The sequence below is a fragment of the Lagenorhynchus albirostris genome, chromosome 11, assembly GCF_949774975.1.
Source record: "Lagenorhynchus albirostris chromosome 11, mLagAlb1.1, whole genome shotgun sequence".
Classification (NCBI taxonomy): domain Eukaryota; kingdom Metazoa; phylum Chordata; class Mammalia; order Artiodactyla; family Delphinidae; genus Lagenorhynchus; species Lagenorhynchus albirostris.
Window position 1 is genome coordinate 62,128,496 of NC_083105.1, and position 17,664 is coordinate 62,146,159.

The 17,664-nt window shown below is 39.5% G+C and overlaps 1 protein-coding gene across 3 annotated transcripts in view; it reads left to right on the top strand.

The window, feature by feature from the left end:
- The window catches only part of TFCP2 (transcription factor CP2), a 51,835-nt gene that overhangs the window by 18,828 nt on the left and 15,343 nt on the right, over nt 1-17,664 (top strand). For all 3 annotated transcript variants that reach the window (XR_009543499.1, XM_060166219.1, XM_060166218.1), the window contains exons 2-3: nt 16,008-16,159; nt 16,705-16,781. Coding sequence is in view for 2 of the 3 variants with exons in the window: in XM_060166219.1 (XP_060022202.1) it covers nt 16,008-16,159; nt 16,705-16,781 (229 nt within the window). In the remaining variant the exon portion in view is untranslated. The remainder of the gene's footprint in view (nt 1-16,007; nt 16,160-16,704; nt 16,782-17,664) is intronic.

Genomic DNA, 17,664 nt, shown 5'->3' on the forward strand with positions numbered 1-17,664 from the left:
TTTCCTGTGAGTCTGAGCACCTTTTCATATGTTATGTTATTTATGTTGTCTCCTGAGAAGTAAATATTCAAGTTTTTATTTGTGGGGAGCAGAGGGGTTGGTCTTTTGTATATTAATTTATAGGAATTTAAAATATATTTTGGATCCTCATCTTTTATCATTTATGTGTATAGCTGGTATCTTCTGGTTTATGGCTTATCATTTCATTTTATGTGTCACTGGTTCCAAAGTTATTAATTTAGTGTATTATAATTTATCAGTCTTCTCTTTTATGGTATATGACATTAATGTCTAAGAAATTCTTGCCTACTCTAAGGCCATAGAATTATTCCTTTTTTTTTTTTTTTTTTTTTTTTTGTGGTACGCGGGCCTCTCACTGTTGTGGCCTGTCCCGTTGCGGAGCACAAGCTCCGGACGCACAGGCTCAGCGGCCATGGCTCACGGGCCCAGCCGCTCCGCGGCATGTGGGATCTTCCCGGACCGGGGCACGAACCCGCGTCCCCTGCATCGGCAGGCGGACTCTCAACCACTGCGCCACCAGGGAAGCCCCCAGAATTATTCTTTTATATTGTCTTCTAAAAGTTTTACAGTTTTGCTTTTCACACTTAAATCTTTAATCCACTTAGTTTTTTTGTTTTTGTTTTTGAGTGCACCATGCAGCTTGTGGGATCTTATTTCCCCAACCAGGGATTGAGTCCGGGGCATGGCAGTGAAAGAACCAAGTCCTAACCACTGGACCTCTAGGGAACTCCCAGAATTGTTTTTTTTTTTGGCTGTGTTGGGACTTTGTTGCTGCGCGGGGGCTTTTCTCTAGTTGCGGAAAGCGGGGGCTATTCTTCATTGCGGTGCGCGGGCCTCTTATTGAGTGGCTTCTCTTGTTGCAGAGCACGGGCTCTAGGTGCAGGCTTCAGTAGCTGCGGCTTGTGGGCTCTAGAGCCCAGGCTCAGTAGTTGTGGCACACGGGCTTAGTTGCTCCGTGGCATGTGGAATCTTCCCGGACCAGGGCTCGAACCCGTGTCCCCTGCATTGGCAGGCGGACTCTTAACCACTGCACCACCAGGGAAGCCCCCAGAATTGTTTTTTTTACTTGAATTTTGTATTGGGTATTGTTAAGGATCCAATTTCATTTTTCCCCATGTAGATATCCAGTTTTTCCAACATTGTTAATTAAAAAGTCAGTCCTTTTTTCACTGACCAGTGATATCAGCTCTGTCATAAATCAAATTTTTGTATATGTGGGGTCAGTTTATGGGTTCTGTATTCGTGAAATAGTTTAATTTGTCTATCTGAGTCAATACCATTCTGTCTTAATTACTAAAAACTTCGAAATAATATTTGATATCTGACAGGGTAAATTTCTTATGTTTTTTCTTCTTAAGGAGTATCTTGGCTATTCTTGGTTTTGTTAATTGATAAAATTTTAGAATCAACTTGTCAAGTTGAATCTGTTGGGATATTGAGTGGGATAGAATCTACAGATCAGTTTGGGAAAAATTGACATCTTTATAATATTCAGTCTTTCAGTCCTTGAACATGATATAACTCTCTAATTTAAGACTTACCTGAATATTTCATAAATTTGTCCCTACTTTCATTACTCATTCAGATTCTCATTATTTCTTACCCAGACTGTTGCCTTAGCTTTAAACTGATCTCCCCCTATCTTTTGTCTCCTTTTTCCAAGAGGCAACCTAGCATAGTGAGATCTGGAGCTAGATTTAGGAGTATGAATTCTGGTTCTATCAGGATTAGACAAGTTCCTTAACCTCTGTTGCTTTAATTTAAAATAGAAATAATAATAATAGTACCCACCTCATGAGGTTCTTATGAAAATTAAATGAGTTAATATACGTATTATAAAACAATTAGGACAGTGTTAGGCAAAGAGTAAATGCTCAGTAAATGCTAGCTGTTATTATTGCTGTGATTTAAATTCTAGTAGTCTAACTCCAGTGCCTACACTCTTAATTCCTATACTTTACTGAAAGGAAGATGAGTTCAAGATACATTTTTCAGATAAAAATTCATAGGACTTGTTAATGGGCATGAGATAAGGGAAAAGTGTCAATCTAGGATTCCTTCAAGGGTTCTAGTTTGAGCATTCTGATGAATCGTTTGGCATCCAGTACAAGGGTGGGAGGACTAGGGGGAGGGGAGTTAGGCTGAGCAGGTTTGGAGGAAGATTGAGAGTTCTCTTTTGGACCTGGCCCATTTGATATCCTTGAGAGACATCAAAGAGGCAATGTTAGATAGGTATTTAAATATGGAATTTGGAGTTCAAAATAGAAGTCTGGACCTAGTAGATATGTTTGGGAGTCATCAGAATAAGGTATTATTTAAGTGTATGGGAATTAATGAGATCATCTGGGAGTGTAGAAAGAGAAGAGCCAAAATCAACTCCTGAGGTTTTATGGAGGAAGAGGGGTTGCCACAAGGGAGTTGAGGAGGCATTGCTGGTGAGGTAGGAAGAAAATTAGGAGAGGATATTCAGGAGGCCAGAGAGGAGAATAGCCAGTGTAGGAGTTACAGCTATGGTTTTTGGTTTTGTTTTTTAATGTTTATTTAGGCTGCACCGGGTCTTAGTTGGGCACGCGGGATCTTCGTCGTGGCATGCGGGATCTTTAGTTGTGGCATGCGGACTTCTTAGTTGCGGCATGCGACCAGGGATCGAATCTGGGCCCCCTGCTTTGGGAGCTCGGAATCTTACCCACTGGACCACCGGGGAAGTCCCAGTTATAGCTCTGTTGAATGCTGCTGAGAGTCGAAGTAAGATGAGCCCAGAGAAGTGACTTTTAGTTTGGCTACATGGAAGTCATTGGTGACCAAGACAAGCACTTTCCATGGGGAGTGAAAGCCTGTCATGGTTTGAGGAATGAATCAGAGATGAGGAAATGGACACTCAATACATATAGATAATTTTAGTTATGAAAGATACAAAGTGTAGTGGTAGTTGAAGGGAGATGTGAGAAGAGTTTTTTTTGTTAAAGATGGGAGATACTCAAACGTGAATATATGCTAATGGGTATAATCCAATAAAGGGAGATTGATGGTACATGCATGGAGACAAACAAGGGAATAAAGTTCTTGGGAATTGAGAATGCATGGATTGTAAGTCTGTGGGTAAGGATTAGCCTTTCCTAGGAGGAGGAATTTTGCGTTCATTGTATCAGGAGCAAAAGAAAAGATGCTTTCAAGGCTTGTAGGTTTGGTAGTGAAAGATGCTTAGAAATATCGTATGAAAGATTTAATTAGTAAAATTGTATGTGGGGAGGCAGTTGTAAGTAACATGCAAATACTCAGAAGCTCTTCACAGGGGTGGTAGACAGCCAAGTGCTCACTAGAGATTTGATAATAAATGATAGCAGCATTTTCTGGACTATTCATCCACAAGTATAACCCAGTCATTGCTGAGTAACCTAATTATGATGACCAGGATTTTCTAATGGGATTATTACTATTCCTATTATTACTGTTGTTGTAATCATTTAAACAGTATTTATTGAGTACCTACTACGGCCAGGCTTTGTTAATACTAGGATGACAAGACAGATGAGGTCCTTGCACTCTTTGGAGTTTGCATTCTTATGGAGGGAGGAGTAGTAAATAGATAGGTAGGTAGATAGATAGATAGACGGATATATAGACAAGGAAATTTCAGAAAAAAGTGCCCTGATGAAAATGTGTACAATCTGCTTTAGGTAGAGTGACCAGGAATGTCTCTGTGTAGACCTGACAGTATAGCAGAGACCTGAAGGATGAAAACGAACCAGGCAGGCAGAATTCTGGAAGTTCAGCTTCTGGACAGAGGAATCAACCATTGCAAAAGCTTTGAGCCCTTTTTGTGAAATCAGTTAATTGACACTATCGTTCTGTTAGTGTGAATTGCACAGATAGCCATGTGCGGAGTATTAGCGTGCATCACCTTTAGAAGTATCTTCGGAGCGTTGCACAGGAGCTCTTGATCACATTTTTTCCTCAGGAATGTTTTGAACAGGTGCTGCTTTATGCCAGGCATTGAGTGATAATAAAGAAGGATAAAACTTGGATAAAATTTGTTTACTGTTTCCTCTCTGCCTAAAACAGTGCCAGGCCCATAAGTGCACACAAAATATTGAGTGAATGGATAAATAAACTTGGATTTATATTTGCTATTTACTAGCCGTTTAACCATGGGCAAATTATTTAACATCTCAAATTACTAGATCCTCAGTTTCTTCAACTGGCAAATAAGGAGGGGAGACAGCTGCTCCTACCCCACAGTGTTATTGTGTGGATTAAGTGCTAGTTTACATGTAAAAAATCAATGGTAGTAGTTGAGTGGGAGTGGAGGGGAGCAAGGGAAGAGAGCTACAGTTTGTCAGCTGAAACTTTTAAAGAGGGAAAAGAGAGGTGGGGAGTATAATGAGAGATGAGACTGAACAAGTAACCTGGGTCGTTTGGAAGGGCCTTGAGTGCTGTGTTGAGGAGCTAGTGCTTTATCACGATTTCATTGGGAAGCCACTGAAGCATTGTAAACAGAGTAGGGACATTTTAGATTTACATTTTTAAAGGTTACTCTGGCTGTAGATTGGAGGATAATGATAAAAAGCTAGTTATCATTCCTGAGAAGGGTTGAAGCTTAGTGAACTGGGTGTCTTTTGCTCTGCATATCCTTAGAAATGCAAATTAATTCTCTATCATCTGTTTATTCTTCTATCTACCTACCTACCTATCTGCCTTCTGTCTACAAGAGGAGGGGAGCAAATAACAGATCTGCTTTGACTGCATCATCTCCAGGGAATATGTTGGCCATTTTAGAAGAAAGGACCTTCCTCAAAGATGTGGTCTGAAAAAAAAAAAAAAAAAAAAAGATGTGGTCTGAAGGAGGAGAAATTTTCATAAGCCCTGCCACTGTGAGCATAAAGGGGAGAGGGATAGCTAAAGTCTTTTTACCATTTCATGGGACTGGTATTCTGATACTTTTAGGATTTCCCCAAAAGTCATTAGTGGTTAAAGCGTTAACAAACAGAAAAATGTCTGTGTTTGTCTTTCACTGCAGGGAGGAATGGGGGACTAGGGAGATTGTCCAGCTTTGAAGCTAGCTAGCTGGGCTTGGTAGCGGGGATGGAATGAGCGAGGCAGAAGAACCTCAAAGGTGGTGAGTGATTCTTGCTAGTGAAGAGGGAGGGAAGCTTAACTGCAAAACAAAGACAAAAACACAAACAAAAACAAAAGAACTGGTAGACATTTTGGACCTGAAAAGAAGCTTTGAGGTTCGGCAATATAGGGGCTAAGCGTGGTTTCCCTTAGTCACAGGAAAACAAGAACAAAAAACTATTGTTGTTTTCCCAGATAGGTCATAATATGATGCTGGATATCAGATCTTTGAATACTGAAATGGGAGCTCTATTTTTTTTATCTCAAAACTGCCAGATTCCCTGGAATATAGAACCCATGGTTGTCATCCATCACCTAAATGGGAAGAGTCGGTGATTTCAGAAATTTAATGAAAGAGCCTGGTACTAATGATGCCACAGGTGATGTTTTCAATTAGCAGTGTTTTAATGAGATTTGTAGGCTGTAGGAGCTAATCCTGTAATGTTGGAAAAAAACAGAAAGCAGGCCTATATCTGGCAAATCTCCTGAGGTCGGGCTTTGCTGATTCAGGTTGCTTTGACTAAACTTTTAATATCTCACAAGCTCTCTGGAAGTAAATTTGTATCTGATATTGGTCAGATACTTTTCAGCTTCCAAAGTAAGTAAGGCTTCTACACAGATTTGAAATGAGAAGTTTTTAGTGACTTTCTAAGTTAAAGGAAAATAAAAAACATTGCTTATAGAAGGAAATAAGTGGTAATTGGCAAATAATTCAGCATGGTAGAAATGAGGGAGATTCAAGAACTTGGAGGGGGACTTCCCTGGTGGTCCAGTTGCTAAGACTCCACACTCCCAATGCAGGGGGCCCGGGTTCGATCCCTGGTCAGGGAACTAGATCCCACATTCTGCAACTACAGATCCCGCGTGCTGCAACTAAAAAGATCCCGTGTGCCGCAACCAAGACCCAGTGCAGCCAAATAAATAAATATCTAAAACGACAACAACAACAACAAAGACTTGGAGGGAAAAAATAAATTAGCTTCATTTTTGGGTAAACTTTGAGATGTACATAATAAATGACAACAATTCAAATTTCTGGTCTCCTAACTGCTGAAGAATGGTTTATACCTAGAAGCATTTCTTAAAGTGTTTAAAGAACATTAAGCCCAGTATTGAGATCTGGGAAAAAGTGCCAGAAACAGTATTCATAAAGAAAGACTGTCAGATGACCAATATCTCCTTCAAGGACATCATCAGCATAAAATCCAGATGTGTTGTTTTATCTACTGCTTCCTTGTGTTTGGAGGTCATACCGAACAGTCCCTTTTCCAGGTTTGAAGTTGAAGTTTGAAGTTCCAGGGGAGTAGAGTTAAGCTACTCAGGGTAGAGTTGTATAAAGCACCTACCATAAATGTAGTAGGCCCTGTTGAGTTACGTAATCTTTACTATTTTTAAATAATTCATTTATGCTTCCTCAAGTATGAGTAATACTGTAAGGACAATGAACTGGAATGTAGGAAAACACTAGGTGTTTGTAGAATAATTTAATAAGATTTGTTGCTGTGCAGAGATAGAAATTTAGATGACAGTGATGCTCTGTGCTCTGTAAGGGGATCTTATCTATAACTTTTTTTTTTTGCGGTACGCGGGCCTCTCACTGTTGTGGCCTCTCCCGTTGCGGAGCACAGGCTCCGGACGCGCAGGCTCAGCGGCCATGGCTCACGGGCCCAGCCGCATCGCGGCATGTGGGATCTTCCCGGACCGGGGCACGAACCCGTGTCCCCTGCATTGGCAGGCAGACTCTCAACCACTGCGCCACCAGGGAAGCCCTATAACTTTTTTATTTAAATTAATTAATTAATTTATGTTTGGCTACATTGGGCTTTGTTGCTGTGCATGGGCTTCTCTCTAGTTGTGGTGACTGGGGGCTACTCTTTGTTGCGGTGCGTGGGCTTTTCATTGCGGTGGCTTCTCTTGTGGAGCACGGGCTCTAGATGCATGGTCTTCAGTAGTTGTGGCACGTGGGCCCAGTAGTTGTGGCTCACGGGCTCTAGAACGCAGACTCATAGTCGTGGTGCACGGGCTTAGTTGCTCCACGGCATGTGGCATCTTCCCGGAGCAGGGCTCGAACCTGTGTCCCCTGCATTGGCAGGCGGATTCTTAACCACTGTGCCACCAGGAAAGCCCCTCAGACTTCACTTTTGATGAAACCTGGTATCAGCATTTTTGGCAGCCATGTTACATTGCTTGTCTCACAGATAATTTTTTTTTTTTAAGTCCTGGTCTTTCTCACATATATTGGGCCATTTTGTTGTTGCTGTTGTTAGTACCAAGTGCATGACTTTATATTTATCCTTATTACATTTTATCCTGTTAGATTTAGCCTCCTATTCCAGCCAATTAGAATTACTTTAAAAGTTGATCCTATCATATATGAAATTGCTTTCCCTTCCCAGATTCCTGTCATTTGCATATTTGATCATCGTCCTCTTTAGTGTCCTCATCGAAGTCATTTATTTCTAAAACATGTTGCAGGGGACAGGTTTCTCTGGGGTCCTGTGGCGTATCACTAAACCTTCTTCAGGACTTACCTGCACTCTAGGTGCAGTTGTGTAGTTATCTTAAAGCCACTTAACTTATAGAATTCATATTTTTCACCTTCAACAAGGATATCAAGAGAGACTGGTTTATGCATTGCTGAAATCCAGATATATTTATGCTTATAGCATTCCCTGGTCAAACCATATTCAAAAAGGAAAATGAGATAGTTTGGTTATGGCTTCCCGTGATTCTTGGTGCCCTGCCTAAATAACTCATAAACTATTCTTTGAATAACCTTTTCTGCAGTCTTGCCTTGGACTTCATATCAGATCGCTCTGGTATAAGGTAGGAAGAATATACTCTTTTTTCATTTTGAAAATTGCTACTACAGACATAAAAAGCTAATATGATATTTGGCATTATCAGAATCATGAGATTTGTCTGAGTTTACACACAGAGTGTCACCAATGGATCTCATCTGCACATTCTTTGATTCTCCTGGTATATAATTTCATCCAGGTATATAATTTCATTCCAGGTACTTTTTGATAGTCTTACGTATCATGATCTATTAATCCCATATTTGGTGGTCTTTTTCTACTCTCAAGATGGTTTTTCTTTACAGAAAAGACAGAAGAAAAAACAGGAATTGAGATGTTCTTCTGTCTCTGCTTTATATTAATTAGTAATATGCCATTTACATCAAAGAGTGTACCTGTGCCTTCTCTGATTTGCAAGCCTCAGCACATTCTGGGCTTCAGCTCCAGCTTGCTTCTTATATATATTGTTGCCACTTTCTAAAAAATGGTTTCTTTCCTTTTATATATTTAGTTTTCTTGTGCATGTCCTTCTAAGTCTGAGTTGATTGGTGACCTTTCCATCCAGTCTCTTGAGATACCTCCCTTCTTTTCTCCCTCTATCTCAGATAATGTGGGATTGGCAGATGTCATTTTTGAGAACTTTTTCCCATCTCAGACCTTGAGCTTGAGTCCTGTCTTCTTCACTGTTTGAAGCCTGCTCTCACTGTGTTCCTTCTTCTTCCAGCCTACCTGGTTTGGTTGCTTTCTTTTGAGGCTCTCACCACTTCCTCTTTTCTGATCAGTTTCTCTTTCTGAACCTAAGTTGATTGGTCAAACTTAGGTTCAGAATTGTAATTCTACTTATTCTGCCATCTGGGTGATAGAACAATTAGCAAGGCAAATTTTTTACTATATATGCTGCTTTCTAGTTGAATGAGATTTTTCACCAGATGTTCAGGTAGCAAAAATCTTTTACCACTTTGTGACAGAGGGCTCCTACCAAGAAAGTCAGTTTAATTTCACCATTACTCGGTAGTTAGGGCATCTCACTGGCTTCATGTTAAAACTTGCAGGGCTATCTTTCCTGGCCAGGTGTCCTCCCTGATCTGCCCTTCCATCCTTCCCACAAATCCAAGGAAATCAGTCTGCTGTCCTCTCCTCTTTAAAAGTGTTATTACCAATTATTTACTGGATGTTTTTTTCTTTTGAAGCTGACCCCAGTGTAGGGTGTAGTCTTTTCAGTTCTTGCCTTTTCATTCTGTAACTAACATAGGGATATTGACATGTTTTATTTCATGTTTTATTTTCATAGTGATGGAGTCTAAATAAGTGTTATAAATAGGGAAGTTAGAAGTTCATGGCATTTTTTTAAAAAATAAATTTATTTATTTATTTTTGGCTGAATTGGGTCTTTGTTGCTGCGCGTGGGCTTTCTCTAGTTGCAGTGAGCAGGGGCTACTCTTCATTGTGGGGCTACTTCTCATTGCTGTGGCTTTGCTGTAGAGCACGGGCTCTAGGTGTGCAGGCTTCAGTAGCTGTGGCTTGCAGGCTCTAGAGCACAGGCTCATGGCACACGGGTTTAGTTACTCTGCGGCACGTGGGATCTTCCCAGACCAGGTCTCGAACCCGTGTCCCCGGCATTGGCAGACGGATTCTTAACCACTGCGCCATCAGGGAAGCCCAGAAGTTCATGGCATCTTATTGTCCCAAGTTAGTTTCTAATTTCCTCAGGTGCTGTGGACATCTGTCTGTTTGCCTCTTACTCAAGGTAAAGTTCATCAAACCTCACCCTCTCTTTACTCCAGGCTCTCTAGAAGAGGGTTTCAAGAAATGGTAAGCCTGGGGGAGAAGGTTAAACCATAGCTGTGCATTAGTAGAGACCATTAAGAGGCTGTCTTATGTCACAGGGTAACTTATACCTCAGAGGACCCTGAAGCAGCTCTTCATGGAATCCCAGTTACATACAGGAAAGATCATACCTGATACTGTTTCTGTTCCTCAGTTACTTCCACTCAAATGCTTTCTGCCAGGCCTCTACTCTCAGGTGTGGATTTCTGCTTAGCAGTGCACATTTTTAACATATACTTATCTTTAACAGGTAAGATTTCTATATCCTTATATTTGATCAGAGATACTGTGAGATGTTGAAAATTCGAAAATGATCAAAATGTATTAGGGCTGGACTTCCCTGGTGGTGCAGCGGTTGGGAATCCGCCTGCCAATGCAGGGGGCACGGTTTTGAGCCCTGGTCCGGGAAGATCCCACATGCCGTGGAGCAGCTAAGCCCGTGCGCCACAACTACTGAACCTGCGCTCTAGAGCCTGCGAGCCACAACTACTGAGCCCGTGTGCCTAGAGCCCATGCTCCGCAACGAGAAGCCACTGCAATGAGAAGTCCACGCATGCAACAAAGAGCAGCCCCCGCTCACTGCAACTAGAGAAAGCCTGTGTGCAGCAATGAAGACCCAATGCAGCCAAAAATAAATAAATAAAGTTATTTTTAAAAAATGTATTAGGGCTGAATATTCTGGAGAAACAAATAAAAATATAAATCATGTCAACACGTGTTTACTAAACACACAAAAGAGAAATTACTCCCTTTAAATAGCTCATGTTTCATTGGAATGAATAAGTATATGAGGCAATCAAAGAATATAATAAAATGCTGAATTATACATGGGTAGCAACTACTTAGAGTCCACTAGAGTTGGTTTTCCAAATCTGTACTCAATTTATGTCTGAGAAGGAGCAGCCTTCTGTATTTCTAAAATTGTTTCTCGCTGAATTTGTTTGTTATAGTTTTGGTGTAAACAGGGGCCTAGAGCTGGGTTTGCCAGTGACCTTTAGCCCCCACCTCTGGGAATGTGGAACTGAGTGGTATTCTTGTTCCTGCAGCAGAGTGAAAGCAACACAGTGTGGTGGGAACATGAGTAATTCAAATATATTTGAGCATTTTAGATTTTAAAATCTCTCATGAGATAACACAGTTTTGTGTATTTCGGTTGGCTGTGCTGTTTTGAGGTAATTTTAGGGGTAGCTTTTAGAATCAATTTTAGAATTCCAGCCTCAAGTGACAGTCCTTTGCTTAGTCGTGAGGGGTTAGGTGTAATGCCATATTATATTGAGAAGACTAGGAACTGTTGTTATATATTAACCTTACTAGGCACTGATACTTGAGAAGAAAAAAACCCCCTACATTCATAATGTTTCAGCTGTTGCTATGTTGCAAAATCCAGTTTGCCTTGATTCCTGGTAATAGCCACTAATCTTTCAAGGAATGATCAGCTATGATGCATTTGAGGATGATAAGGCAACAAAGTCTCCTAAAGACTAATCTCATGTTTCTTAATTTTGTAGTGTTTTGCTTTATTTTCTATACTGTTTGCTGTGGGAACAGTGGTAGCTTCCTGATTTTGAGAAGAGGAAGAACTGGGACAGTACTTTTTTAGAAACCCCAGTGCTTCTGCAGTTTTGTATAATCTCAAGGGAACAATAGTATGTTTTGCCTGACAAATTAATATGGACAGAAAGGATTCCCCACCTTCTCCACTCTTAACCCCACCCCTGTAAGCAAAACACACACACCTTCAGGCCTAAGGAAGAGGAAAAGCACCCTTTGTTTTTCTTGCCTTTGAAATACTTTTTAGCAACAAGAAACCTGTGTTTCATAAACACTGGTTTATATCTCTGCTGACTGGATTCAACTCATAACATGTCTTTGCTATTTAGACATCAGCAGAAAGAAAAATTTCTTTTTTTCTAGCCCTCCCCTTTTTTTTTTTTTTTAACATTCATGCCATTAAATTTTTATTGTACCTATGTGTATTCTTAGGTCAATAATGAGAACATTTGCTGCTTGTTTTATATTCCAGTAAGAATTTATAATCTTATATATATGATTCATATGATTGCAGTCACTTTTCTATTAATTGTTGTTTTTGCCTGAATGTAATAACCTTATAATCTAATGTTTGGGGATAATGTAGACTGCTGAGGGATATAGGTGCATATAAGGAATGCCTTTCCATCTGTAGATAGTAAAATTGATTTTGATCTCTTTGTTTTACAGTATAAGCATAATATTTAAATTACAGGTAAAGGTTTGAGTGTATTTCATTTTGAATGTGGGGAATGTTGACAGGAATCACTGGATCCCTGACCTCTAACCCTTTAGAATCTCAATTGGTTTTTTTATGTTATGTATCTGTTGCCTTTCTTTTATACCTGGAAGTACTCTGTGGCCTATACATATTTTTTCTATTTAAAAAAAAAACTTCATTGTAGAAAATTTCAAACATATATAAACAAAACAGTGTAATGAACCCTCTTGTACCTATCCCCCAGCTTTAAAAATTACAACGTTACTACTCTTTTATCATTTATACCATTTCCCATCCTCCAGTCAATAATTTATTTTTTTCTTTTAGGTAAAATTTATATGGATTGAAATGCACAAATTTCAGCTGTACAGTTACGACCGTGTAACCCACACACATCTAAACATAATATAGAACACTTTTCTCTCCCCAGGAAGTTCCCTGTATACCTTCCAAGTCAGTCCCCGCCCTGCTAGCAAGCCACTGTTCTCTTTAATTTTGCCTGTTTTAGAACATCACATAAATGGGATCATGCATGATATATTCTTTTTTTCTGGCTGCTTTTGTTCAGTGTCATGTCTGTGAGCTTCATCCATTTTGTTGCATTCCTTGTTTTGCTGAGTAGTATTCCATTGTATGAGTATACCATAGTTTGTAATCCATTTTCTTAATTATGAACATTTGGATTCTTTCCAGTTTTTGCTTTTATGCTATGGACATTCATGTATAAGTCTGTGGTTGGTCTTATATTTTCATTTCTCTTGGATAAATACATATGAGTAGAATTGCTGGATCAACGGGCAGATGCGTGTTTACTGCCTAACCGTTTTCTAAAGTGGTTGTATCATTTTACATTCCTACTGGCAAAGTATGAGAGTCCTAGTTAGTCTACAGCCTTGCCAATATTTGGGTTGTCATTCTTTTTCATTTTAACTGTTCTAGTGAGTATATGTACATATTTTTTAAATTAAAATACATTTTATTTTGAGAATTTCATGGCATGTCTTGAGATAATTTGAAATACTCTTTAATTTGGTACAGCTCTTAAGATCCTTTTAAAGTTTGATCTGGACTGAATGCTGATCACAACAGTTGGTCTCCAAGGCCCAGAATATTCTTTCTCACTAACCATGGCTAGGACTTCTGAGGGGAAAAAAAATTTTTTTTTTTAACATCTTTATTGCAGTATAATTGCTTTACAATGGTGTGTTAGTTTCTGCTGTATAACAAAGTGAATCAGTTATACATATACATACATCCCCATATCTCCTCCCTCTTGCGTCTCCCTCCCACCCTCCCTATCCCACCCTTCTAGGTGGTCACAAAGCACCGAGCTGATCTCCCTGTGCTATGCAGCTGCTTCCCACTAGCTTTCTATTTTACATTTGGTAGTATATATAAGTCCATGCCACTCTCTCACTTCGTTCCAGCTTACCCTTCCTCCTCCCCGTGTCCTCAAGTCCATTCTCTACATCTGCGTCTTTATTCCTGTCCTGCCCCTAGGTTCTTCATAACCTTTTTTTTTTTTAGATTCCATATATATGTGTTAGCATACGGTATTTGTTTTTCTCTTTCTGAATTACCTAACTCTGTATGATAGACTCTAGGTCCATCCACCTCACTACAAATCTCAATTTTGTTTCTTTTTATGGCTGAGTAATATTCCATTGTATATATATGCCACATCTTATTTATCCATTCATCTGTCGATGGACACTTAGGTTGCTTCCATGTCCTGGCCACTGTAAATAGAGCTGCAGTGAACATTGTGGTACATGACTCTTTTTGAATTATGGTTTTCTCAGGGTATATGCCCAGCAGTGGGACTGCTGGGTCATATGGTAGTTCTATTTTTAGTTTTTAAAGGAACCTCCATACTGTTCTCCATAGTGGCTGTATCAGTTTACCTTCCCACCAACAGTGCAAGAGGGTTCCCTTTTCTTCACACCCTCTCCAGCATTTACTGTTTGTAGATTTTTTGATGATGGCCATTCTGACTGGTGTGAGGTGATACCTTATTGTAGTTTTGATTTGCATTTCTCTAATGATTAGTGATGTTGAGCATTCTTTCATGTGTTTAGTAGCTATCTGTATATCTTCTTTGGAGAAATGTCTGTTCAGGTCTTCTGCTCATTTTTGGATTGGGTTGTTTGGTTTTTTGATATTGAGCTGCATGAGCTGCTTGTAAATTTGGGAGATTAATCCTTTGTCAGTTGCTTCATTTGCAAATATCTTCTCCCATTCTGAGGGTTGTCTTTTCGTCTTGTTTATGGTTTCCTTTGCTGTGCAAAAGCTTTTAAGTTTCATTAGGTCCCATTTGTTGTTTTTGTTTTTATTTCCATTTCTCTAGAAGGTGGGTCAAAAAGGATCTTGCTGTGATTTCTGTCATAGAGTGTTCTGCCTATGTTTTCCTCTAAGAGTTTGATAGTGTCTGGCCTTACGTTTAGGCCTTTAATCCATTTTGAGTTTATTTTTGTGTATGGTGTTAGGGAGTGTTCTAATTTCATTCTTTTACATGTAGGTGTCCAGTTTTCCCAGCACCACTTATTGAAGAGGCTGTTTTTTCTCCATTGTATATTCTTGCCTCCTTTATCAAAAATAAGGTGACCAGGGCTTCTCTGGTGGCGCAGTGGTTGATAGTCCGTCTGCCGATGCAGGTGACACGGGTTCGTGCCCCAGTCCGGGAAGATCCCACATGCTGTGGAGCGGCTGGGTCCGTGAGCCATGGCCGCTGAGCCTGTGCATCCAGAGCCTGTGCTCCACAACGGGAGAGGCCACAGCAGTGAGAGGCCCACGTACTGCAAAAAAAATAATAATAATAAGGTGACCATATGTGTGTGGGTTTATCTCTGGACTTTCTATCCTGTTCCATTGATCTATATTTCTGTTTTTGTGCCAGTACCATACTGTCTTGATTACTGTAGCTTTGTAGTATAGTCTGAAGTCAGGGAGCCTGATTTCTCCAGCTCCATTTTTCTTTCGCAAGATTGCTTTGGCTATTCGGGGTCTTTTGTGTTTCCGTACAAATTGTGAAATTTTTTGTTCTAGTTCTGTGAAAAATGCCATTGGTAGTTTGATAGGGATTGCATTGAATCTGTAGATTGCTTTGGGTAGTATAGTCATTTTCACAATGTTGATTCTTCCAGTCCAAGAACATGGTATATCTCTCCCTGAGGGGAAATTATTTCTAATCTTTTCCATCCATTTTAGCCCCTTATTGTTTCTGAAATATTTTCTCATATATTTACTCTTTGCAGCAAATGTGGTTCCCATTTTATAGATGAAGGAATGAAGACTCAAGAGAGCTTGCCCAAGATTTGCCCAAATGTTCTAGAGACTGAAAGCTAGGATTTCAAACTTGGTCCAGTACTCTTTAGCACATAAAAATGAGCAACATATTAGAATTCATTGGATGTGTCTCTTTGGTTTGCAAGTTTAGATAAACTGAGAAGTATAAGAAGCTTTTTCTTGGAGGAGATAGCTGGTAGGGATATATCAATATTAGTTGTATTCCACAGAATGTAAACTGACCTTGAAATATATACTGGTCATTGATTTGTGCTTTTCATGTGGTTTCTTGGAATTTTGGTTATTGTTTTAATCCTTAGAGTAGATGAGCTGATGTGGTTATAAAGATTCTGCAGTTGGTACCTTTCTGGGAACAAATACATTACTGAGTGTCCTAAATTGACATTTGGGAACTCTGCATACAATTTTCAGAGCCCTTTTAGGAGTCCCTGTCTATGATTCCTAGAAACACTCTCTTTGGACACTTAAGTGGTTTTAATAGTGAATGTCTGTCATTGCCCACATTGTTGTGGTCAGAGGGATATTACAGCAGGTAATCTGAACTGAATGGTTAGGAAGAAACTTCTCCAAGGTGTGTCATGTTTATGGTTTTCCAAAGCGAATTGCAGTTAAATGGTTTCATTAATAAATCGGCTCTTACACCATTGTCAGATGTTAAAGTAAGTCATTTGTTTGTTTTATTTCAGTGATGTCCTAGCATTGCCCATTTTTAAGCAAGAAGAGTCAAGTTTGCCTCCAGATAATGAGAATAAAATCCTCCCTTTTCAATACGTGCTTTGTGCTGCCACCTCTCCAGCAGTGAAACTCCATGATGAAACCCTGACATATCTCAATCAAGGTTAGATATGGTGTTATTCATTAGTATTATTGCAGACCTGCTGGATTCATGATGTTTAATTAGGTACACTTATATGTAAAAAGTACATCTTTCTAGTGTGACCTGTTAAAGTCAAAGCCTCAGTGTCGTATTTGATATATATTACTGGTTTCTTTTGTCTACCTGTCCATTTTTAGTTCCAGTCTCCCTCTTTCTAATCCATGTTCCCTGGACATCCCCAGTGGTCACTGTCTGAGAAGTATTACTGTATCCAGCTCTATTATTTACCAGTTGTGTGGCCTTGGACAAGTTGATTAAATTCTGTGTTTCAATTTCCTCATATGTGAAACTGGAATTGATAATACCTTAGAGAATTGTATCAATTAAATGACATAATTTATGAAAACACTTAGCACTGTGCCTAGCATACAGTAAAGGATTATGGTTGTTACTAATACTAATAATGTTATATACTCTTGTATATTCAACCAACTGAATTTCATTCTTTCTGAATCTTGGGAAGTTAATTTATGATGAATATAATATGTAGTTACTTTTTGTTCTAGGCCAGTCTTATGAAATCCGAATGCTAGACAATAGGAAACTTGGAGAACTTCCAGAAATTAATGGCAAGTTGGTGAAGGTAAAAGAAAACAAGTAAATCATTCCTCTCCATAATATCCTTTTACTCACCCTTTTTGGATTAATATTTTTTCTTTCATAAAGGGCTTGGTGGTATCTCTTACCTGCTACAGTTTGCTAGCAGAGTGGTAAACTGTTGTGTTACTTCTTTGGGGTCAGAGTGAGCCCACCTATTCACATGGATTTTTCAGAGCTGCAGAAACGAAAGCTTAGCACTCCATGTCAGGAGAGTCTCATGACTCATTGAAGTTCTTTTTGGGTGGAATAAAGTAACCTCTTCGAGATCTTTAGAGAAGTTCCAGTGTCTCTTTGGATACGTGGTCTAGTAGCAAAGAAACCAGAAGCTACTGTTGATGAATAGCAGTTTTCTTAATCTGGACTGACAGTAATGAATTCACAGTATAATTGAGACAGAGGAGTTTGGTCAGCTGCTGTAGAAGATGATGAGAGGGATATTAATAGGCACTTCCACAAAAGGAAGGTTGATGGAAACAGCCCCTACCTACCCTCAGTGTTTACAGGTTGTATGGTGGGTTAGCAAGCAGGGGACTTGGTGAGATTTTCACATGTATCTGAAGAGCTGAGCCAGATGTCACACGGTAACAGTAGAGGCATGTAGAAATGCTTCCAGTGGAGTCCTTTATGCCTAGTTACCAGTCAGGGCTGATGTTTAAGCCAAGTTTTAAATATGGTACTAGTTAACTATAATATAGATTATATTTGAGCAATTATAAAGTTTGCCTTGAAATACAGTATGGTATGGGTTTTAGAGTAAAACAGGTCTCAAGAAAAATACTTTTAAGTTGTGTCTGGAAACCAACTGGGGGTGACTCCTGCTAGTTTTCCTTTGTCAGCACTGATTTTTAAGGGATCCTGTTAACATT